The following is a 24,999-nucleotide window of genomic DNA, read 5'->3' as shown; positions in this document are numbered from 1 at the left end:
TACAATATACATTGTATATTGAAAGTATTGGGAATTTATTCTGGGTGGATTTTTAATATGAGAAAAACCTGGTCCTCTTCTACTTTACTCGTTATTCCAACGGTTTCAATGGAAATAGGACATGCTTGTAAAGATTAGAATTGTTCTAAACAGGACTAACTTGAACTCTTTATGAAACAGGAAGAAATGTTGCACTTGGATGTACTTACAGGTTACATCAACCCCAGCTGAACATATATTACTAGTAGCACAGAAGTCATAGCATGTATTCACATTTTTATTCTTAGGAAGTTCCAAAATCAGGCTTATTTCTGACCAAATTAAGCTTATTGCTGTGTCTTAATTGTAAAAACTGCAATAGTAAGATCTTGTTTTAAAAATTAGTTTCCATCTGAATGCTAATAAATCATGGGTGCACATGCCTTGCATTTTCTAAATACTCACTCCAAATTTGATGTCTGCATTATGTTTAATGCACAGGTCAACATTTAAGGTATAACTGTAAAAGAGATGAGCTTGGGGTCTTGCTTTATGGACAGGACAGCAAGGGAAGGACACACTCATTTTCTTGCAGAATTTGCTATATGTTTCATTTTCTGTGTATGTACCACTGAGACATTTCAAACCACCTCTTGCAGTTTTGTTTTTCTTGCATGAAGGGAAGTATATTTCTAATAGCGTTGGGTTGCAGGTTAGTGTTACAGAGCTGGAGGGGTCTCTGTGTGGCAGTGACAGGAAGCTAAACTAGAGACACATGGATAAATACAAGTACACAAGCTGAATAAAAAGCACATGAGGTAGGAGGAGATAAAGTGCTGTCTCTGCAGACACTCTTGCTCCACTGCCTGTTGCACAGAGCCTGAAGCAGGTTAGTTAGACTGACACACAGTGGAACCTGAGCTTTTGGGTACAGATACACCTAGAAAGCAAACACACACACAAAATAAACCCCACACAAAACAAACAGTTCATACAGTTTATGATCACTTCATCTAGTCCAACATCCTGTGTAGTACTGGCAATTCAAGTTTATTCACACACACACACATATATATTTTATTAAAGCCATTATCTTGTTGGCTCACTGAGGGACAGTCCGTGTTATTACTAAAACAAACCTTCCAGAATGACATCCAGCCTCAGTCAGAATGCACTGAGGGAGATGGTACTGACCACTGGGAATGTGTTCCAGTGACGCTGTTTTTGTCTGTTAGATATTTGCTCCTGTTGCATCTTCCTTTGCCCAGGGGCTAGGAGCTGCTCACAGCCCAGCTTTTTCTTCTTGAGAGGGACTGTCACTCTCCCACCTTGCTGTTGAAGTTAAGAATTGATGATGGAGTCCTGTACCTTGAACAAAAATTTCTTGAAAAACATAACATAAATGCAACTGCTAGAAGTCCATTTTTTTTCTGAACTCAGAGGAAGCAACTAATGACCAAACCTTGTTTTCAGCCTCTGTCCCTTGGGAAACTTATTTAAATATGTGGTTTAGCATCTGCTCAAGCTTTACCTTGATGCAGGGAGTGGGGGCAGATTGTTATTTCTGGGGGGTGTATGGTGTGGACCAACTACTGGTCTTGTGCCTATGTAAAGGAGCTTAGTGGCTTATTTATATCTGCTCTGAACAAAACTTAAGCAAGTTTGCCTTGGGGATGAAGCCAACACCCAGCTGATTAAAGGAGACTGAAGGGAGCGGCGCAACATATTGGGCATGCTATGGTGTCCTGCTCTCCCAGCTGGAGCTGACCTCAGAGCAGGGTCTTTGGAAGGAACCTCCCCTACAGTACCCACCAAATCTTTCCTTTATTTATGGGTTCTCAATCCACTGAATGCAATGTGTGCTCAGGGTTATAGCCTACTATGCTATTTTTTATCAAAAAAAGGCTCTCCATTCTGTAGGTATTCCCAGCCAAACTATTAATTCTTTAATCATTTAATCAACCTTGTTGATTAAAGTCCATTATCATTAGTTAATAAGCTCATATCTGAATCCCGATTGAGCTTTTTATGATTGAAGTAGTTATTTGTAAAGTGTGTATATTGGCACAGTATCTCTGTGCACACTGTTTCCTTCTCCCTATTGTTTTTTGGAGAAGCATCTCCAGGACAGATGTGGTGAAGCACCCAAACTTGACAAGGCTCAAACTTTTGGCTTCTGGCTTTCCATTTATTGTAAACTGAATTGTACCCTAGAAGGGCATACAGGCCTATCAGGGCTCTGCAGTCAGTTCCAAGGCAGAACAATACTTCATTAGAACTAGCAAGTATTTTCTTTGTTAGGGTTCCAACTTTCTGGAGAAAATAGTGAACTGCTAAACCTGCAACAGTGTATGAGGATATGTTTATCTTCAGGAGTAACTGTAACTGAATTGTGTCCAAGGTGCCAGGCCTGCACAGCACCGCATCTGCCTTTTAAGAGATGCTGTCAGTGTCGGGATGCCACGATAAACCAGTTCCTCATGCTTTGATGCCAGTTGTCATCTGCTCTGTTGCTCCGCTCACGCTGCTGGTATCTGTGCTTCCTTTGATCCTTCCTATTTCATCTCACTCTTTCACAATGTTACACGCAGCAAACGGCATTAACAAATTGTTCACATTGGTGAAAAATACCTTTTTAACCTGTTTCTTCTTGGAGCTGTCATCCCAAATCTGGGGAAAAAAAACCTCTCAAACTCCAAAGCGGTGCTGGAGAGCAGCGGCCAGTCTGCATCAAACATCCTGACTGAGCTCCTTCTTTATTCACCTCTGTGCACCACTTTTGCATTTCATCCTGCTGTGAGATTACTTATTGCTGTTACTTCTGGGCCGGCAGAGATGCAGATGCTAACATTCCTGCAAAGGCAAACGTTCCCTGTCGTGTACTATCTTTGGTTTCAGAACACTCAGACTCTGGACCATTCCTTCTGTAACCGCAGCATCTCTGGGGCTGTTGCTAACTCTGCAGCTACATCCCCATGCTTCTTTCCTTTGTGGTGCTTTGCATCCGTGTTTGACGAAGAGCATTTTATACAAGCAGCACATCGTGAGCCCTTTGTCCTCTCAGTTTCTTGTTTTTCATGTTAAGGAAGCTGCATTCTGTTTCAGAAGTTGCTGATCAGCTTAGCGCCTGTGCTCTCTCTGGTTAGAAGCATTATTGCCTTGTTCCTTTGGTACAAAGAGCCTTGAGATTTGATCTCGCTATCTGCACTGTGACACAAAGGAATGGAAATGACCGTGTTGTAGCATTTTTAATGATATTGAGTCTACAGTGTTTCACCTTCACTTACACTTTGGGCAGCATCCCAGAGTGGCACGTACTGCAGATCCAGGCAGTTTGTAGAACAATATTATACCACACCGTGTCCTGAAATCTGCTACACCACCACTGTGTTCTGTGGTGGAGTCACCGACCATGGGAGTGTTCAAGAAACACTTGGATGTGCTGCTGAGTAATATGATTTAGCCTGGAAGTATTGGGAATGGTTGGACTAGATGATCTTGTAGGTCTTTTCCAACCTTGATAACTCTGTGATTCTGTGACCCCGACCCCGGAGGAGGCGATGGCGGCTCCGTGCTCTGTTCTCCTACATGTCCCGTGTTCCGCCGCGGCGGGGCGGTGCTGTAGGCGGAAGGGCGGTGCTGTCGGGCGGTGTCGGCGGGCCCCGCTCTATCCGGGCCTTTGGCGCTTCCCTTCCTTTCGCGCCGGCGGCCGCTGCGAGGCGGCGGGTCCATGTGCGCACGGCGCGGCGCGGCCCCGGCTCGTGCCCCCCGCCTCCCGCCGCCGCCGGCATGGACCCCAACACCATCATCGAGGCCCTGCGGGGCACCATGGACCCGGCGCTGCGGGAAGCCGCCGAGCGGCAGCTCAATGAGGTGAGAGGAGCCGCGGGGGCCCGGGCCGGGCGGCCGCCACGCCGGAAGGGGGCACGGCACGGAGCGGGCGGCGGGGTCGGGCCGGGCCGCGGGGCAGGGCTCGGCCCGGAGGGGCCCTGTTAGCGGCGGGCGGGGGCCGGCCCGGGGGAGAGAGGGACCGGGCCGGGCCGCCCGCAGCCCGCTGCCCTCGGCCCTGCCCGCCTTTCCCCGCTCGGGCTGTAGGGCCCCGCCTGGTGCCGCGGGCCGGGCCTCAGCGTCCCTGCACGTGGCGGCGGAGCTCGGGCCGGGCCGGGCGGGGCTCCGAGGGCGGCAGCGGGCGGCAGCGGGCCGGCTCCATTGTGCCTCTGTTCGGCCGGGGCCGGGGATCGCGGCGGGGCGCGGGGCCGGGGCCTCGGGCAGCCCGAGGTACCTGCGGGGGCGGCGGAAGGCGGCGGCTGCCTTGGGAAAGGCCGCGAGGGGAGCGGGCTGCCGGAGCCCCGACGCTCCGCGTTGAACTCGGTGGGCGAGGGGCCCCGCGTTGGGGTTCACGGGAATCCTCCGGGCTCCGGCCGGCAGCGTGGCCGAGCCGGGTGTGATGAGCGGGTGTAGCAGCAACACGCGCCCGGGAGACGTGGAGAGACGGACGATGGGGCTCCGGCCCAGCCCTGTCATCTGCTCGCACCGCGTGTCGCTGTGCTGCGGCCTAACAGCTGGCGAGCCCTGCTTCCGCGGCTGGAGGAGACGGCTGCTGCTTGTAACATTTTACCTGGGAGGTGAAAACTCCTCCTCGATGAAACACAACCCGTGCGGCTGCTGCACGTCTTGAAGAAAAGGTGCTCTGGTGGTTGGTGTGACGGGGAAGGGGCTGAAGGAGGAGGTGAAGGGTGAGCCTGCATGGCAGCTCCCGCTGTGCTCTGAGCTCGGCCTTTCCACACACGTTTTCCTTTGTCGCCCTGGAGCAGACATTGGGCCTACCACGGTATGTCCAGCACGGCCACGTCCACTCAGCTTCACTAAAGCTGGCCCAGGCGTTGTGCTGGCAGCAGGGAACTTCCAGAAACTGGAAGTACAACTTGTCACACTGTGAGAGTGTGTAACTGCACCCAGTGGCTGGAAGTCATTCAATTCATGAGTTAGACACGTCTGAAATCCACAGCTGTAACACTATGCAATGATTAGATTTGTGTTAAGCAGTTGGCTATCTTCTCCATATATTTATCTTAAAAAGTATTTTCAGTGGTTTCTCTTTAAACCAAAAGCCAAAATAATGCGGTGGCTTATACATACAACAAAACACGTGAAATCTTAATCTGACTACAATATGAGAATTTTTATTCTGTGCATGTCAATATCTATATATAGTAACTTACTTCAAATCTATTCCAGCTATTTTCTGCAGGTACCGAGTTGCTGAACGTGCAGGAAATTGCATTCTCTGCCAGTCAGGTTCTTTAGCAAATGGCTGATTGTTATGTGAGGGGCTGTGCTCATCATCTGCCACCTTCTAGTCATGTTTCTGAATCAAAACGTGGTCTGTTATGCACCACATCAGTATTAAACTGGAATAAAATCCACATACACGTGCCCTTTCAAAAGCACCGAACATCACTGAACCCTTGACTAAGAATTCTTTATTTGAAATGCAGCCTCGCTGATCTTTCACAGACCATTTGTGATAAACAAATTAACAAACAGCCCAAACTACTGCACCCTAAATCTGCCGGTATTGGTATGTGTGTAATTTTATTCACTTTCATGGTCTTCTTTTTATGTGGAGTGATTGAAATCTGTTTTGCGTTTGCTTGCAGGATACTACTCTGAATTCTACTGTTAGAGCAGTTGTGTCATCAGTTAATACTTGATTATGTCTTCACTTTTCTGCTGAGATGAAATCCTACAGCAGTGAATAATCTTGCAGGTGGCTGGGGACAGAACACCACCTTCATCATTTGTCTATTAATTGTCCTTGGTTGACCTTTTATTGTATCCTTATTTTGCCTGTAGTGTCTCTGTTGAGCTGTGAGGACTTTTCATTAGGAAAATCTTTTACCTTATCAGAGAAGAATGAGCTTCAGCTAGTAATAGATGTTTCTAATTAATGATGAGTTAAATATCTAGTTGTATCTACATTGAATCATATCAGTCATTTGTTATTTTTCCTTTGACCTTGGCTAAGTCATATATTCTTTTATTCTTCTTTCACTACACTGTGACAAGTCATATTGCCTGCACTTAAAGCACAGTGAGGACTGTGAGTTGAGATATGCTAAATGTAGGCAGCTCAGGGCTCTCCATCTCTTTGGTTTTACTTTCTTTAATGAGATAGGTTGAAGAGAATGATGCCACTAGCCCTTGAGTCAAGTGTGTAGCTTCCAGCTTCTTGTCTAATTTCCAGCCAGTGATCCATTGTGTGGTGTTTGCTTGTCCCTGTGCTGTCTTATAGAGGAGGTAGAACTTAACAGGGCCTTAGGACCACTCTTCCAGTAAGCTACTGGAAAGCAGCAGGAGGACTTTAGTGCCTTTCAAAGTGGTCTTTGTATTGTGCTTATAAAGTGCTTCCCAGAAGTGATGATGAAAATAAATATCTTTAAATACGCAGCTGTGGAGTGACCCCCTGAAAGTTATGCACTGAGCTGTTTCATTCCTTAATATCAACATATTTGTAAAGATGCTGCTGTTAGATAATACTTGCCTTGCAGATTTCTTTGCAGCTTAAGAGAATTGATCATATAATGAATCTATATGTTTTGTATTTGAGATTATCCCTGTGTGGATGAGCTGCTTTTCAGAGGAGCTATCCAACTTCTCTGAGAAATATTCTTTTTATTCTTTAAAGAAAAGATAACCCCAGTCACGCACAATGTTTTGTACGCCAAAGCTTAGCTGAGTTTGAGGAAATTTTTACCCTGTTGCTCCACTGAAAAGTGCCTTTCAGAAGTTATATTTACCCTTTTTCATGTTCTGATACAAGTGATAGTAAAGAAAAATGCTTGAGGTTGTGAATGTGTCATCATAGCATACAGTCTCTTTAACAGAGTGTAGTGTGACCTCATGTAGTGCCTTTCATTGTCTGCTCAGGAGATAAATGCCTCAGGAATGGATTGATGAACTAAAGTGATTGGACTCTAACTAGTGGGAACTTAGCAGTGAAGAGCTGTCCAAGGGGAAAAAGCAAGTTCCTTACTGCATTCCTTTCACTCAGGGATTTCAAAATACTGACATGCTCTTGTTTTGAATGCTTTGGGGGAGGTATTTGTAACATTACGTTTTGTTGTTGTTGTTTTTAGACCTAGGAGGTGTAACATGATCTTCATGTATGACACCTACAGCTATATACCATAGTGTATCTAAGACCAAAAGCAGAGCACGAGTTCCCTGGCTCTGTCTGATCACCAAATTTTGTCTGCTTGGTGGAACTTCTTAGCATGACGTTTATGAAAGTTCATGATAATACTCTCCTATTTCCATTCCCCCCCTTTTTTTCCATTTGTCTGTTCTGTTGTGTGTCAGACGAGAGATCTTTTGCGAGAGGCTGGATTTAAGTTGTGTATGTGAAGGCTGGTCCAGCATCAGAAATCCCCTTGGGAGCAGTGAGGAATCGAGGGAGCGTTGCTGTCCCTAGGAAGCAGTTGGATGCTTGAATCATGCTAACCAGCACGAGGCAGGATCCTAGCAGACAAGGGTGACTTGTCCCTTTCTTATGGCTTAGCGAATGGTTACTGTATGTGCTCAGCTAACTTTTACAAAGAGCGCGTTTCCTTTTTCCTCTGAATTGAAAAGTAGATAGATTTCAGAAGTTGCAGACAGCTCTCTGCTGAAATGAGCATCAAATGCATTTGCCAGATTCGATATGCACGCTTGTGTTTTTAGTGGATCTTAAGCTTCATTTACATATGCATTGCAGCTGTGTAAGAGGTGGTGAAACCAGCTTGCAAAAACCTGAGGTCAGAATGACTTCCACACCTGCTGAGTTCTTAAAAAAGGATTGAAAGAGCGCTATGGAGGAGTCTGCTGATTCAGCATGGCCTTACAGTTCCTGACCTTACCTTTCTATAAAAAAGCCAAGCTGTTTCATCTCAGTGTAATAGCTGTGTGTTCACTTAGTGCTGTTACAGCCTAGATAAAAAACTGTATTCTTCAGAATTGGAACTGAGGAACTGTATTTAAATTATGGTTTTTAGCTCTTTAAAAAGTAAGTTATAGCTTTTATTTAAATGTGTGCTAATTTGAATAATTGTATTAATACAACCTAAGGTTCTAGTTCAACAACATGTAGTATTTATCTTATTATGTAGTATTTATCTTATTACTGTTCTCTTCTGCTTTTTTTGCTGACAGCTAAGGAGATGCTTTACAGAAGGATGGAATTGAGGGGTTGGAAGGGACCTCTGGAGATGATCATCAAGTGCAACTCCTGCTAAAGCAGGATTCCTACAGGAGGTTGCATAGGAAAGCATCCAGGCAGGTTTTGAATATCTCCATAGGAGTCTCTACAACCTCTGGGCAGCCTATTCCAGTGCTTCACAACTGTTACAATAAATAAGTTTTCACTTGTGCTCAGATGGCACTATCCGTGTGCTGGTTTGTGCCCATTGCCCCTTGTTCTGTTGTCAGGTGCCACTGGAAAGAGCCAGGCCTCATCCTCTTGACTCCTGCACTGCAGGTGCTTATAAGCATTGGTAAGATCCTCTTTCAGCCTTCACTTCTTCAGGCTGAACAGCCCCAGGTCTCTCAGCCTTTCCTCATACAGGAGATGCTCCAGGCCCCTTATCATCTCTGTGGCCCTCTGCTGGAGTCCCTCTAGGAGATCCCTGTCTTTCTTGAGCTGGGGAGCCCAGAATGGTTCACAGCACTCCAGCTGTGGCCTCACCAGGGCAGAGTAGAAGGGGAGGGTTACCCTTCACCTGCTGACCACGTTCTTCTTCATGCTCCTTGGAACACCATTCTCTTTCTTGGCCACAGGGGCACACTGCTGACTCGTGGCCGCCTGTTTCTTCTTTGCTGAGCTCCTCTCCAGCCCCTGACTTGTGCTGATGCACATGGTTATTGCTTTCCAGGTATAGGACTCTTGACTCTGCAGATGCACTTGATATCTAAGAAAAATGTATGGAGACACTTTCACCTGTGATTGAGCTTGTTATTTTTAATCAGTTAATGTCGTACATGCTTTGTGTGAGATATAAATAATAGTGCTGTTAGAGAAGAATGTCTGTAGTGGGCATCACTGGGGGGAAGAAGTGCCTTTGTGTATGATAATGAACTGTTGGTAGTTCTGCATGCTATCATCTGGTTTCTTTGTACTTGGTACATGTTTCAGATTGAGGCTGGCACGATACCTCCTAGGAAAATTGTTTTAGCACATGGCTTGCAAACCTGCTTGGCTAGGAAAAATCTGCAGGGAAAGATGAACAGAGATTGTAAGTTGTGGAATGCTGATATTAACAGACAGTGGTGCAACGTTTGTGGTCTGATAGAACGCATTCCTCAGCCAGTGAGGCTGCATAGCAGAGATTGCTCTTGGGAAAAGTCCCCGGATTCTTTGGCTCTTAGACAACAGAAAGTCATAGCAGTGACATGGCACGTTGGAAGATTAGTAATGGGGAAGGACTTGAGGTGATTTTTTTTTTTTTCAGTGCTGACTTGCATGTTGAGAAATAGACTTATGACACAAACTTCTTTCTGCAATGATCATAGTTCTCTTAATTTCATATTTGTAAAAGTGAAGGGTGATTGTAAGCAAGGAGCATGAGAATGAGCGAGGAGGTTTTACCTGCATCACAAGTTCAGTCAGAAGTTGTTTCTGCTCTCCACGCAGTTGGTGTGTACAAGAGAAGCTGTTGTGAAATGGTGGTTTTAGCTGTCGTGTTCTGGAGCCTTGATAGGTCTCTGTAGGCCAACACTAATTGTCAGCGCTAGTTGCCGGCTTTTTGTTTGGTTGGTTTTTTAGTCGTGGTGTCAGTGAAGTCAAACACAGTGTCCTGAAGGCCAGCCATCTCTGCAGTATAAAAATACTAAAGATTAAAATAGCTGAAATGAATGTGTGTTCAGTATTCCTAGCGCCATAGATAGAAAACCGGCACCTATGCGATGTTCTAAAATTAAGTTCAGTTGTTTCATCTGAATGCCAAGGCTCAATGTTCTTCTTAGTAGTAAAGCAAAACAAGGGAGCGAGCAAGGAGCTCTGTGGTACCTGGGCTTTCATGTTCCCACTCAATACGCATGTTCCCTTCATGGAGTTGTTATTCTCTCCACATTTCAACCTCTCTAGAAGCGTGTTGGTTTTGATGGAGCGGGAAAGCTCGGTGTGAAGAGGTGGGAAGCCCTTTGTGTAGAATGCATAGTGTTCATGGAGCTGTGTGTGGATTTGGCTGTAACTGAATGAATTAATGGGATGTTTCAAGTGAAAAGTGCAAGTTACTTTATATGCCAGTTGTATTAAAATCACCAATTATTTCTATCCTGAGTCTGTGCTTTGAACCAGTAAAACTGAGAGAGAAGCACATCCCTGTGATTGCTTGGTGTGTAGTGCCTGAAATGTTAATAAGGAAGAGATCTGTAAGGTCTGGGGAGACAAAGGTAATGGTATAAATGTTCTGGTTCTGTCATCTCAGATCATTTAATAGTTCAGAGAATGCAGTGGCACAGCTGCTGGAGGGTGGTGGGGCCATCGCTCCTGGAGGTGCCAAGAACTGTGCAGATGTGTGATGGAGGGATGTGGGCATGGTGGGGATGGGCTGGCATTGGTCTGGATGATCTTTTTGGTGATCTGTTCCAACCTTAATGGCTCTAGGAAAATAAACTAGTTTTAATACAGTTTGTGTTTTTAGGAGCTTCTGTGGCTTGCTGCAATTACAGTCTCAGTCCTGATTTATTTTTTTAATGTAGGGAAGATTATTTGGAATTAATTCAGTTGAATTGCAGTGCGTGGCAGTCTTGTTGTACATTGCTATCTATTTTAGTTTTTGGTTTTTTTTAAGGCACTGAACATTTCCTTATTCAATTTTTATTCACACCAGTTCTTTGTCAGTACTTAAGCAGCTTATTTTTTACTTTTTTATCTTTTAATTGCAGTATAGTTACCATTTTTCACAAGAAAATTGAAGGAATACTTTGTTTTCAATGTTCTTGGATTAAATACTTCTCAAATTCCAAACATGAAACACATTAAAGAATTTTCAATACCAAAAAGACAGTTAAATTTATCCTACTTATGTAGAAGGACGTCACTTTGCACTATAAGTTTGTTTTGAGCATCGTGTAATGCAGCCTTAGTCATAGGTGAGTTAAGAGTTATTGAAACTGCTTCCTTTCATCAACAATTCTTAATGCTTTTAAGTACAGGAGTGCTCCTATTGGCATCAGTATTAGGGGCACAATGAAATACTGTGCTGAGTTAGGGTTTATGTTGCAGGAGAAGTGCCTTTTAATACCCCTGAATGAAAAGGAGCTGAATAGTCCTGGAATTGTAGAAATTATTACCAACAAGTACATTTTACTTAAAAATATTCAACTATTTACTTGATAGTTGAAAACAAATACATGTGTTTTTTTCATTTGGAAGCGTGTTTCCTTCATGAGGACATCAGAGATATCAGAGGGATTTGGGCCAGGAAGATGCGCGCTGATGTTGGTGTCCCTTCTTCCCAGTGCATTGAGGCACCCCATACAAATAAGTGTTGTGGTTGGACCAGGTGCAAGTGTTGCTGATGTGGCCTTTCTGAAATCTGTGGATTTTTAGTGTACATTTTAGTATCTCGGGGCAAATCTTCAGTCAAATTAATTCTTTGTTGAAAATAAAAATAAAGTATTGGAAGGGGTGAAAACTTAAATTCTGACAGTGCTAATTTGTAACTTTTTTTTTGTGTTTACAGGCTCATAAGTCAGTGAACTTTGTTTCAACTTTGCTTCAGATCACTATGTCCGAGCAACTGGATTTACCAGTGAGACAGGCAGGCAAGTCTTTAAATCCTTTTACATTGTTTCTGCTGTAATGGTGTGCACACAGCTACACATGCAGATACTGCTGAGGAATTCTAAGTGTTAATTTCTAACATCTGAAAGTCAGGGGTTGTCAGAATTATGGTCATCATAACTTCACCTGACATCATGCACTAGATTCATATGGGGAAGAGAAAGAAAATGTGGCTGACTCTTAATTGGAACTCAGTTAGTTTGCACAAGTCATCAGTAGAAATTGGTTTTGAGTATTAACAACTTCAAATATCACCTAAGAGCTACTATGATTACTTGATAAAGGTTTCTGATACAGTACTGTGGGTTCAGACATCTCAGGAGATGGGATCTTGATCACTTATTTTGGTTTCCCAGGTAAGAGATTAATCCAAGTTGTAGTGTAAGCCTAATTTCTGTTTTTTGTCTTGATGCTTGGGGACAGTAAGCATTAAGGTTATGTTAGGCTTAATGTATATGTGAAAAAAGGAGGAAGTTTGAAAACCTCTGAAAATTCCACCTTGATATGAGCTAATTAAAAAATAAAGCAGTCCATAGAGGGTGGAGACAACTCATACAGCACGCAGCTTACAGACAGTGCTTGTTTTGCAAAGCAATTAATGGTATGATAAATCCCACTGAGGGCACTCAAGTCTGCATCGCTTCAGTGTTGTCACAGCACATATCTGCAGGTTGTTTTGTATCTTGCAGATCCTTTCAGAAACTGTTTGCTTCTGACTCTTCAGAAGGTAGATGTGACGTTTGCAAAATGAGTTTTCTTTATGGATTTGTATATAGAATTAGATTAATAGTAACTTTGCTATTAGTTTGTAATTTGAGATTTCCTGTTGCCTTTGTCAGTCTGTTTCTTTTCAAGTGCTGTAAACTATGTTCAGACAAATAAGCAGTTCGGATTTGGTTGTCAAAAGGTAAAAGCGGCCCAATAGCTGCAAAGCGCTATGGCCTGTTACCTTGGTATAAAGGAGCTCTATTTCAACACTTACACTTGTACTAGGGATCTAACTTTTTGTGGTTTTTGTGTTTTGTTTTTCACTTGGAAAATTCATCGAATGTTTTAGGTAGTCATTAGTATTAATTCTATTTGATCAGTTTTAATGAAAGTAGTGAGAAATGTTGTAAAGGATTTTTTCAGTAGCTTACTGCTAAAGTGTTACACAAGCTTTATATATGTAACAGAAGAAAACAGTGTTTATTATTTTAATGTGGATACACATTATTTACGGTACTAAATATCAAAATAGGTAGAGAAGTATCAACACAGCAAATTAGCACGTTAATAATTTGTATGTATTATGCATTATGGTTCTCCTTGTTAGAAATGGTCAATGCAGTGATCATTATAAGCAGTTTTGTTCTGGAATAGATTTGTCTTGGCAAAATGAATGTTCATTTGATATTCTGGTTATGAGCTGGTCTGTTGCTTTTGTCTGACAGGGGTTATCTACTTGAAAAATATGATAACCCAGTATTGGCCGGACCGGGAAACTGCCCCAGGAGAAATTCCACCTTACTCCATCCCAGAAGAAGATAGACACTGTATTCGTGAAAATATCGTAGAAGCCATTATTCACTCTCCTGAGCTGATCAGGTATGTGGGTTGTGTGTGTTTTGTTACAGTTTCTGACTTTTTTGTGTTTGTTTCTTCTTTTTACACAACTGACATAAGCTGAATGTTAAGCATATGGAAACTTACTGGTCCAAAAAATTATTCACAATGAGAAAGTCAGCCCTCGTCACTTCATTTTTTTTTTCTTCAAATGAGCACTATTAAACAGAAAGTGTGGAACATAAACTTTCTATTTAAAGAAAATATTCTTGAATTTAAATCATAGGCAACATGAATTGTTTCAGTGCCAAAGAATATTACTAATTACTTAATCATTGTACACTTGATTTCTAGAGTACAACTTACAACTTGTATTCATCACATAATCAAGCATGATTATCCTAGTCGTTGGACTGCAGTTGTGGAGAAAATTGGGTTTTATCTTCAGTCTGACAACAGTGCTTGCTGGCTCGGGATTCTTCTGTGTCTTTATCAACTTGTGAAAAACTATGAGTAAGTGGTGTTGTGTTTTTTTTTCCTACCATATATAAGAGCAGAAGGAACATGCTTTTATCTCCTGTGTACCACATACATCTTGCAACAGTGTGAAGTTGCATGTGGGATGGAGCACAGGTTGATAGACATCTAAATTTAGACAGTGTTCTTGCTGTTCTGCAGAGTTAACACTTGAGTTAATAAGGACTTCCTTCTTAGCAAATTAAAAGTTGGGGGAAAGATTTAAAAACGTGGCTTCAATTTAATTCAGAAGTGTTGAATGTTTGGGAAAGGGAATGGAGCTTTCATTTCAGCATAGGCATGGAAACATCTGGGGCCCTACTTCAAAGGGTGTTGCAATTGAAGCCTGCTGCGAGTCTGTCACGTGCCCTTCAAGCCTACATTCAGTTTGTTAGATGTGGGCAAATTAGATAGCAAGATGTGGGAGACTTTTCAGTTTGTGTTCTTCAGTGCTGGTGAAGCAATCCAGCTTTTGGAAATATTTCTGATGAAGTGTTAACCCCGGTAGATGTACTTGTAGAATTTTATGGACTAGCCCAACATCTGCCATTTCTGGCAATAAACGTGTTCCTTTTGCTTGCAGTTTCTGTAGTGCTCTGACTGTTTCTTCACTCTAGTAATGGTGTGGCAGAATGTGATTTAGTCTTCAAGTGTGCAAATTGACAGGAATGCAGTACTAGCGGAAACATCATGTGGGTATATAGTGGAGTAACAAACTCCTTCATTTTTCCACTTGCTTATTGGTTGTAATGTTTACTCCAAGTTCTGTAGCAAGAAATACTTAGGTTTTTTTAACCACACATTATTCTCATCTGTAATATAACCTGCTTCTATCTCCACTGGGGAAAGCATAGAATTCCAAAGCTGTCTGGAAGGCTTATAAAGCTAGCTGTGCTTTATCTAAAGGTACAAGAAACCAGAGGAGCGTAGTCCTTTGATAGCTGCAATGCAACATTTTCTACCAGTTTTGAAGGATAGTTTCATTCAGCTCTTGAGTGATCCATCTGATCAGTCTGTCCTCATCCAGAAGCAGATCTTCAAAATATTTTATGCCCTTGTCCAGGTAAAAATAAATTTTGTATATTTTTTGGAATGAGTAATTAGAAGTAGACTGAAATATTAACTAGATTAGTTGTGGGAAATTACTTACGTTTACTCATCTGTGGTACGAATCACAAGCATTTTGGTATCATAAACTGTGCTGTAAAATCAGTGCTGTACTTTTTCCTGATCTGCATTTGGCAGAAACTTACACAGGATGACCAGTGCAAGTGTAAGGGAACTGTTTACGTCTTAACTGCTTCAGAAATCAGTGTAACATCTAGTGAAGTAGTACCTTAGTGCTTCATAAGCAAAACTGCAATGATTTCCAGCAACCATTGAGTATATTGGTGGATGTGGTCTAGATTGTATTCAGTTCTTGCTTTCTTTAATGGAAGCTGGGTGTGGGCGTAGACTTGAAAGAGCTAAAATTCAAACTGTGAATGTAACATTATTTTTGAATTGCTTTATAATTGTTGTCTTTATTTTGAATAAGTACACGTTACCTTTGGAGTTGATAAATCAGCAAAACTTGACTGAATGGATAGAGATCCTGAAGACTGTTGTTGATAGAGATGTACCCGCTGTAAGTGTCTTTTGGCTATTATCTGTTTAATCTTCAATATTTTTCACAACAGATAGTCTTTCTGTGTGTTTTTCTCGATGGATGCCAAGAAAATAATTTTAAAACAAATAGGATATTTTAAACAGGCCTGATGAGTTTGGAAAATAAGTAGTTTGTGCAGGAGTTCTGTTATCAAAGTGTAGCATGGTTTATTTTGGCTTCATGTTTCAGTACTCTGACCACTTAAGCAGTGTACATCGTGGGACTTGGTTTTAGATGTGCTGTACTTTATGCTTTTAAGTTAGAAGTGTGATATGTGAATTACAGTGTAAAATTAAAGTAAATTAAGATATGCTACATGGATGTCCAAAAGTCATGTAATTTTTTTTTCTTTTTCCTTAAGGAAACTCTTCAGGTTGATGAAGATGACAGACCCGAGTTGCCTTGGTGGAAGTGCAAGAAGTGGGCTTTGCATATCTTAGCTAGACTTTTTGAGAGGTAACTTCTGCTTTAATTACTTTTAAGAACTCAACCAAATGATTAAGTCAGTGATAGTGCTTCACACTGAAATTTGCATATTTGCTTCAAATTCTAGGTATGGAAGCCCTGGCAATGTTTCCAAGGAATACAATGAGTTTGCTGAAGTGTTCCTGAAGGCGTTTGCTGTTGGTGTTCAGCAAGTAAGAAACACAGAACCTGGGGAGTATTGAGATAGGTTTAGAGTTTGTGACCATTTCTTCCTTCTTGTTCTCTTAGAACAAGTTTATAAAACATCTCAGAAGTTGTTCTAGAATCTGTGTGCTTGTATTAGTTCTGAAATCTGTTTTTCTCATTGACTATCTCGCCTATATTATTTTCATGTGTATGTCACACCAAAAATATCCAACATGTTTTTTCTGGATAAACTGCTTTAAGCTTCACCTACCCAGCTGGAATGTCTTGATTCTCACCCCTTGTGCTTGTGGTTCTTTTGCTCAAGATGTTTTTTGTTTTTAAAGACCCGATGAACCAGTACTAAACACTGGTTGAACTCTACTGCCTGGTTGTTCCTTTTTGCAGTTGTAGGATTTGTTCTCTTGTTTCCCTGCAGCCTACACCCCACATCTTGCTTTTTCTCATTTAATCTTACATCCTTTCTTATTCTTTGCTTTAGTTTTTTTGTTTGTTTTTTTTCTTTGTTGCATCTGAACAGTGGGAGTTAATAAGTTAGATATGTTAAAAGAAGCCTGAAATGCTTGTCAGGGAACACTTTTCTAGTGTGGCTTTAAAGACCATTTGTTGATCCTCAGTTTTGTCTTCATTTTCAAAGACTATTACCTATTTTTTTCATTGAATATCAATGAATTTAGGCTTTCCAGTGTGTCTTTCTGTTAAACTGGAGAATCTTTTCTAAATGATAAAGAAACAAAAAAAAATCCAACCAACTTCAAACCCTCCTAAAACTCAAATATACCAGAAAACTAGAACTTCTTGCATAAACTTCCACAAAAAATATTGTAATACTAAAAGTTCACTTTCACCAAAGTCCCAAGGTTATTCCTTTTGCTGAAAAAGAAGAGCCTTTAGTTTATATTTTCTTATATACTCAACTGCTGCTGTGGTGTACCTTAGGCCATGGAGCCCATGGAAGATGGCTTACATAGTTCAGTATATGTTAATAATAAGTTGATGGTCATATTTTATTGCTTGTGTTTAAATTCATAAAGGAAGTCCATCAGTTGGAAGTTAACTACTCTGTGTAAACTCGCCATTTTCGTTAGTTTTCTGGAAGTAATTTGTTTAAAGCATGGAATAAGGGAAATGAAGAAAATAGTTTGCAACTTAAAGTGGGTCGATATAAGGAAACAAGGATATAAGGAAAAAGACTTCTGCAGTGAGGGTGGTGAGGCACTGGAACAGGTTGCCCGGAGATGTGGTGGATGCCCCATTTCTGGAGACTTTCTAGATCAGACTGGACCAGGCTCTGAGCAGCGTGATTGAGCTGTGGGCGTCTCTGCTCATTGCAGAGGAGTTGGACTAGATGGCCTTTAAAAGTCCCTTCCAACTCTAAGGATTCCGTGATTTATATAAAATTTTGTTTGATTGTTCGGTCTTCTTTTTATATTGTCTTGGACTTTTTTTAATGGTTAACTCTTCCTTTAGTTGTTCTGATTTCAAGAAGCACATTCATTTTTACCACGTACTGATGGTTTACTGGTTTTGGACATTGCAAACATTTACTATCACTATCACACTATATTGTTTGCAGTGGATTGTTTTCTCTTCTTAGTTTGCTTACAAGAGGTGTAGGTATTTCTTTGTGTTTTTCTATACCTTTTGAAGCAGCTTCAAGTCTCAAAACTTCCTCTCTTTTAATTTCCTATCCTAAATCACTGTCTTATACCACCAAGACCTTGTACTGAGGTGAGGGTAACAACTGGTAATTCCTTTAAGTCCAGGAGGCTTTTATACTTCTGCTCTACTCTGCGTTTGTGGAGCTCCCCCTCAAGTACTGTTGTAAGTTTTGACACCACAGTACAAGAACTTAGAACTACTGGAGTGTGTGCAAAGGAGACAAGAAGGGTAGTGGGGGCTCTAGAGGGTAGGATGTATAAGGAGTGGCTGGGGTCTCTTGGTTTGCTCAGCACAAAGCAGAGGAGCTGAGGGAAGGTCTGATGGCAGCGGCAGCGCTGAGCTCTGCTCTGTAACACAGGGGATGAGGGGCAGGTTCTACACCAGAGGGCGGTGGGCACGGAATGGCTCATCACTCTTTATACCCAATGCACTCTTCATACAGTGTCGCTGTTGTAATACAGTGTGTGGATAAGGACAGTAGACTGACAAGGTGCATTTACCAGCATGGTGTTTAGGCATGAATTTATGCCCCTAAAGGTTGGTGAGACAGAGCAATAAACCACATAGAAGAAGGCTCCCTGAGCGGTGGTGATTAATTAGCATTAACGTTTTCTTTTTAGAGGACTGCGTGCTTAAAAAATACTCAGAACCTGATATGAGCTTCAAGTTGCTATATAAAATTAACAATGACATTTAGTAGATTAGTCAGTACCCATTTTAATCTAATGAGTAAACATTTAAGATGTGTTTTGAGAGGTTTTTCTGTGGGATTGTGATGGGATTGTGTCATTTGTCAAGCTAAAATAGTGCTCAGTATAAGCTATTAATTAGATCCAATTTTTCTAGGTGTTGCTGAAGGTGTTGTATCAATACAAGGAAAAGCAGTACATGGCTCCTAGAGTTCTGCAGCAAACACTGAACTACATTAATCAAGGAGTGTCGCATGCAGTCACCTGGAAGAATTTGAAACCTCATATTCAAGTAAATCACTTTCTGGATTTCATACTTACATGAATCAGTAGTACATTAAGCTGTGGGACAGCGTCTCTGTCATTGCTAGAAATAAACTTTTGGGAATCTCTGCTGTAAATTACCCTCAACAAGAGTTTAAGCCTATTTGATTAAGTTTTTCTTGATGAATGAGCCCAGATAACTAGCTGTTGGGTTTTTTTTGCTACAAATCTTTTGTATTTTGCCAATTGAAAGATCACACGGCTGTACGGCAACATAACAGATTTGGAGATGGTGATAACTACTGGATTTATCGCAGAGTCATCTATGTACAGCATAATCCAAAGCAAACTCTTTTAAGGAAGTGCAGAGAATCCACCTTTTTCAAGTAGTTTTAGAATGTTTCCATGTGGTGTCAGAACTGACGAGGAGCAAAATCTGATTCCTGTTAAGTGTGGGACAGGTTCATTTTTGTAGTGTTAGTTTGTTTTCAACTTGTTTTTTGTGTTTTTTTTTAATTGCAGGGGATTATCCAAGATGTGATTTTCCCATTGATGTGCTATACAGATGCTGATGAGGAGCTTTGGCAAGAAGATCCATATGAATATATTCGCATGAAATTTGGTAAGGATTAGGAATGTCTTCAATTAAAATTTAACTTCCTATGAAGAGATTTTTTCGTGGGTGTGAGAACAGGGATAACTTGAGCCTTTCAAAAAAGAAAACAATGCACTGCATTTCTGGATAGATTGGACTATGTGACAGATACCATAGAATATTTCAGCAGTGATACAGTTGCTTCTGCATTTGTAAAGTAACTGTTTTTGGCATTTACATTGTTTCTTTTCCAAAAGTGAAACAGTCCAGGTCTAGCTTACTAAAAGCAAGCTAAGTAAATGATACTAAAAGTTGAGTATTTACATTAGTATTTTAGAATCATAAAATCATAGAATGGCCTGGGTTGAAAAGGACCAACCTGATCATCCAGTTTCAGCCCCCCCTGCTATTTTGTGCAAAGTCACCAACTACCAGACCAGGCTGCCCGGAGCCACATCCAGCCTGGCCTTGAATGCCTCCAGGGATGGGGCATCCACAACCTCTTTGGGCAACCTGTTTAGCGCGTCACCACCCTATGGGTGAAAAACTTCTTCCTAACATCTAAACTAAACCTGCACTGTCTCAGTTTAGGCTTTGGTGTTCTTATGTCAGTGAATTTCCTGCGTGATGTGGTTCAGAACAGACGTACCGTAATGGTAAATGACATGGCATGAAGTAAGCCTCTCCTTCCAAACTTGCCTAGTTTTACCCTTTTTTCATGGATTTTATTTATAAGCCAGTGCAGCATTTTCAGGCCATGGAAGAATGGAGAATCTTCACGCTTCCTGAACAAGTTCTTTCTTTTCTCTAGGATTTTTATGTGATTTGAGCAAGAAATTTAGGGGATTTCTTTTGGAGATTTCTTGTCCCCTAGGTCAGTGAGACCTGTAAACAATGTAGGTAATATACATGGCTCTGAGAATCCTTTTCTGCGGGAAATAAGAAAAAAATGTAACTGGTTCAGCCAAAAAATCCATGCCCTTCCTGGTGCAGCAGATTGCATAGGGAAGCAGATGGTGATGTCTAGTTAAAAAATACTTTTTCTAATAATGAGGAAAGCAAAGTTTTCAGTTAGATACACAGAGCTGGTTATCATGGAAAATGTGGAAGATGGAACTATCAGGAATGTCTAACTTACTGTGACTGCTGTCTGATCTCAAAACATCTGTAATAAGAAAGCATGATGAACCACCTGAAATAAAACCAGAAAATTGATGTGCTCTGTATGAAACCATTAGATAACGTTAGGGTAATTGTTTACATCGGAAGACTAAAAATTTAGCTGTTTTGTTTATTTAATAGATGTATTTGAAGACTTCATTTCACCAACAACTGCTGCTCAGACGTTATTGTTTACATCGTGTAGTAAGAGGAAAGAGGTAAGCCCTGAAACACACAGTGCTTCTTTGGTTTACTCTGTAATCTGTATTTACTTGCTGGGAGAATTACTGAGCAGCTTTATTTTTCAGCTCTGTCATACTGTAGTACAGTGACATTTGCCGTTTATCACAGATTTATTTTGCACTAGTCTACTTATAATCTTTGTACTTGTCACTTCCTCTGGGACCCATGTATCAAGAATGTTATGTATTACAACTGATGGATAAAACAGAATGGAAATTCCAGACTTTGGGGCGGATTGTTAGACGTTCACACAACTTGAGCATTTCAGAGCTCTGAGAATGGTATGTGCCATGACCAGTTGAAATACTTTGTGTATTCAATCTAGGTTTTGCAGAAGACAATGGGCTTTTGCTATCAGATCCTTACGGAGCCAAATGCTGATCCTCGTAAGAAAGATGGTGCTTTACATATGATTGGTTCCTTAGCTGAAATTCTTCTGAAAGTAAGTGTAATTACTAGGGTTTGGTCAAGTTCAGCTGACTTATTTTTAAGTTAATTTAAATTCTCTGCTTGTGGTAAGAATTGCAGTGCTCTTTTCCATGCTGTACTGTTTAACTACATTCCTTCTTCGAGGAGGAAAGGAGAACAATCCAGCCAATGAGGGGCTGATGACTTAACAAGATCTTTTCTGTTTAGAAGGACAGAAATAAAGTGAAATCAGTGAACTTTGTCAATTAGCATGGCAGCGAATAAGAACAGGTCTTTCATTTGTTTTTGGACCTTGACTGAGAAGCTTCTTAGACCACTTTTGCCTTTGGTATCAGGGTAATATACCACCAAACAAAAGCCTTTTCTTGGAGTCTGTGAATAATGGGAAAGAAGTGAACGGTTTTGTCTGATGATTTCAAGTTGGATCTATGTGAAGTTTGAGTAAAATCTGGGATCTGTATTGCTTGATGCCTTTATTAAAGGGGAAAGTTAAGCGTGAGGATTTTTAAGCTCACATGCTATAGAAGTTCAGACTTCTGTAAATGCCATTTTTATTATGTTAGTAATATGTTTTTATGTGAAATTTTAAACTGATAAATATTTTTGTTAATATTCCAACAGAAAAAAATATATAAAGATCAAATGGAATATATGTTGCAGAATCATGTGTTCCCTCTCTTCAGCAGTGAGCTGGGTTACATGAGAGCACGGGTAAGAAAGCCCAAGACTTAATGTTAAGGTTTACATTTTTCTAGCTCAAGAGTTAAGGATTATTAAGTTACTTTGTCCTTTTAGCGGGTGCGTTTCTTTCTGTACCTGTAATAAAGTGAAAGCTTATATCAGTGATTAGTCTTTGTATATGATTATGAACAGCTACTGTGTAGCTATGAAATGGCTGCAGAACTGTGTGCATAGTTGTCCATCTGTGTCTGGTGGTACAGTCTATTTGTGTTCTACATTTAGACTGTGCTACTCACACAAAACCTGTGGCCAAAGATGAACTTGAGATCATAGTACTGGTCTAGTGACGTCTGAATGACATGCCTCCCGCTGGCCAGCCTCCATACTCTCAAACATCTTCATACTTTTTTATGGTATCATTACACAACATCAGTTTTGTTTCATAGTTAAGAATTTGCATGGTTGTAGGGATGTGGATAGTCAATAATCCTGATTTTAATTTTATGGCACTAAAGTTACTCATCATTGTCTCTTTCAGGCTTGTTGGGTTCTTCATTATTTTTGTGAAGTCAAATTTAAGAGTGACCAGAATCTCCAAACAGCTTTAGAACTCACAAGGCGGTGTCTGATCGATGACAGGGAAATGCCTGTGAAAGTGGAAGCTGCAATAGCACTACAAGTTCTGATCAGTAATCAAGAGAAAGGTAGCCCTCATTTTATGAAACTACAACAAACTTACTCTGTATAAAAAAAGAGTAGTTTTTGTCCTAGCAAGCTTTAAGCTGCTTAATATTCCCGAAGCTGGCATAAAAACAACAGTGCAAACAAATTCTGTATCAACTGTTTTGCTGATTTGACAGGAATGCTTATATACTTTTTTGTTCAATTAGAACTTGTATTGAAAAGTAATCTTGCATTCCATAGATTATAGAACTCTGTGGCCTTTGTTAGTTCAATTGTAAGCCTCTTGATGTAGCTTTTATAATTACAAATCTAAATGTTACTATTGTTCTAATGCTAGGTACTATTCATTTATATGGCATGTTGATGACAAAATGCTAAATATTAAGTATATATTGGCATCTTTATACTGGTATTGATACTGTCAGATACTAATTTCCACTTTTTTTTTTTTTTTTCAGCTAAAGAATATATCACCCCATTTATTAGGCCTGTAATGCAAGCTTTACTTCATATTATAAGAGAGACTGAAAATGATGATCTTACAAATGTGATTCAGAAGATGATCTGTGAATATAGTGAAGAAGTTACCCCAATTGCAGTAGAAATGACACAGCACTTGGTAAGGCTTTCTAGTGACTTGGAGAGTTGTTTTATATGTAGGAGATTGATCTGCTTAAGTGCATGAATAAGAGTAATTTCCTTTTACACTTAGAATTATTTTTTTTTCCTCAAAAGCGGGTTTCATAACTTGAACTAAATGGATATTTCTAAGAATTGTAGAAATCTTTGAGAAACCCTTATCCATGTTTTCTTTGGAAGCGTAGATGAAATTTGGTAGCAATTACACTAAAGATGTTGAATCTGCAGGTAACTTTCTGTGCAGCGGAGATTAAGTTTAGGTGACTGTATCTAGCAAGTTGTACTATTAGTTTCAGTAGTAGAGTTCAGTTCAGCGTTAATTTATTATTCAAGACCCTTACCTCAACATTAACACCGAATTGTTTGCACATCCTCCTTGAGAGCACCTGCAAAGAGATCCGAGATAGTTCATAAACCCTATTTCAGAAAACTAAATAGTGCAAATGTATTTCTTTTAATGGAAGGCAATGTTGCTTTATTTGTGAGTGGTTGAGGGGTGGCAGTTCAGCTGGCTTAATTTTCCAGCTTGATCACACATGAAAACAAACTGGAGTGAAGCAGTCACCTTAATATTTTCTTAGCAAAACACCTTGAGTTAATTCTATAGAATGCGAGACTTGCGCAGTTGTTTTTCACCTCCACGTACGTCCTCGCTGAATGACATTTATGAGTTGTGTTGTTATTACATGCAGGCAATGACGTTCAACCAGGTGATTCAGACTGGACCTGATGAAGAGGGCAGTGACGACAAAGCAGTGACAGCAATGGGAATTTTGAATACTATTGATACACTTCTCAGTGTAGTTGAAGATCACAAGGAAGTACGTATATTTTACTTTCAAAAGCAATACCTATAGTCTAAGCCACTGGAAAGTCTTTGGTAGTTATTGTATATCTGACGTTAATTAGTTTGAAAACAGTGCAGCTAAAACCTTCATAAAACAAAGAACCAGAGGCAGGCTGGATCATGTTTCTGCCATAATAAATGGACTACCGTCTAGCTGGAATACGGATTGCTTTAAATATGCTACTGCCAATTATAAACTTTCTTGACAAAGTCAGCTATTGCATTTTGATAACCAACTGCAGGGTACTTCTTTGACTTAGATAGTTAAGTAATAAGTTGTACTCCTTAGTGCTCAGAAGGTTTTATTGTGGAAACACAATACAAATTTTGTGTCCGAGGTGTAACAGTCCAGAGTTACCATGCAATAAACAAAGGACTGGTTACACTTATAGACTTGGCTGCTGAAGCTGCATTTACTTGTTTTTGTTGGCAAATGGATGAAAATGGGATGAATATCTAACAAAACTCTAATCCCAAGGAGCTCATTTGGAAGACATTGGTCAGTAAACATGTATATCTAGAGATATCTTATACTACATATCTAGATGCCTTATACTAGATGATCAGGTAGGTTTTCCATTTGATTAGTTTCAAATCCTGTTCTGCATAGCTAGGACCAGAAACTCAACTCTTATAGCACTCACTCTGCACAGGAATTAGTAAATGTCAGGTTATTGACTTTTTTTTGTTAGCTATTCCACAGACTAAGAAGTTATTGTTGGGAAGACTGTCCAGTCCTGTAGAGCAGCACTGAAGTTCATTTAGTACGCAGTCAATTAGTCCAAGTTAGTTATAGGGTTCTTCTGAAATTTCACTTTTCCGGAACAGCGAATACTTCCTACAGCTTTCATTGCTTAGGTCTTTAGCTGTATGTTGGTTTCATGTGTTCTAATTGGACGAGATTATGGCATTAGAATTAATTGTAGGCCTTTCTAAAGGATGCACTATAATGAACTGTAAAGA

The 24,999-nt window shown here is 40.6% G+C and overlaps 1 protein-coding gene and 1 non-coding gene across 2 annotated transcripts in view; both read left to right on the top strand.

Moving 5' to 3' along the window:
* Positions 1-3,615: 3,615 nt before the first annotated feature.
* The window catches only part of IPO7 (importin 7), a 30,638-nt gene continuing 9,254 nt past the window's right edge, over positions 3,616-24,999 (top strand). Inside the window, exons 1-16 of the mRNA XM_015864061.1 lie at positions 3,616-3,852; positions 11,703-11,784; positions 13,237-13,390; positions 13,703-13,861; positions 14,771-14,927; positions 15,402-15,491; positions 15,874-15,968; positions 16,066-16,150; positions 18,651-18,785; positions 19,280-19,379; positions 20,655-20,731; positions 21,082-21,198; positions 21,807-21,896; positions 22,405-22,570; positions 23,009-23,169; positions 23,882-24,010. Coding sequence (XP_015719547.1) covers positions 3,769-3,852; positions 11,703-11,784; positions 13,237-13,390; positions 13,703-13,861; positions 14,771-14,927; positions 15,402-15,491; positions 15,874-15,968; positions 16,066-16,150; positions 18,651-18,785; positions 19,280-19,379; positions 20,655-20,731; positions 21,082-21,198; positions 21,807-21,896; positions 22,405-22,570; positions 23,009-23,169; positions 23,882-24,010 — 1,881 coding nt within the window. The 5' untranslated portion in view covers positions 3,616-3,768. The remainder of the gene's footprint in view (positions 3,853-11,702; positions 11,785-13,236; positions 13,391-13,702; positions 13,862-14,770; positions 14,928-15,401; positions 15,492-15,873; positions 15,969-16,065; positions 16,151-18,650; positions 18,786-19,279; positions 19,380-20,654; positions 20,732-21,081; positions 21,199-21,806; positions 21,897-22,404; positions 22,571-23,008; positions 23,170-23,881; positions 24,011-24,999) is intronic.
* On the top strand, positions 22,083-22,264 carry LOC116653571. Its single transcript, XR_004307670.1, has one exon. It is a non-coding gene; the product is annotated as a small nucleolar RNA SNORA23 (small nucleolar RNA).

Source organism: Coturnix japonica, chromosome 5 (assembly GCF_001577835.2).
Source record: "Coturnix japonica isolate 7356 chromosome 5, Coturnix japonica 2.1, whole genome shotgun sequence".
Classification (NCBI taxonomy): domain Eukaryota; kingdom Metazoa; phylum Chordata; class Aves; order Galliformes; family Phasianidae; genus Coturnix; species Coturnix japonica.
Note: the sequence above shows the minus strand (reverse complement) of the source record. Positions and strands in the feature narration are given on the sequence as shown.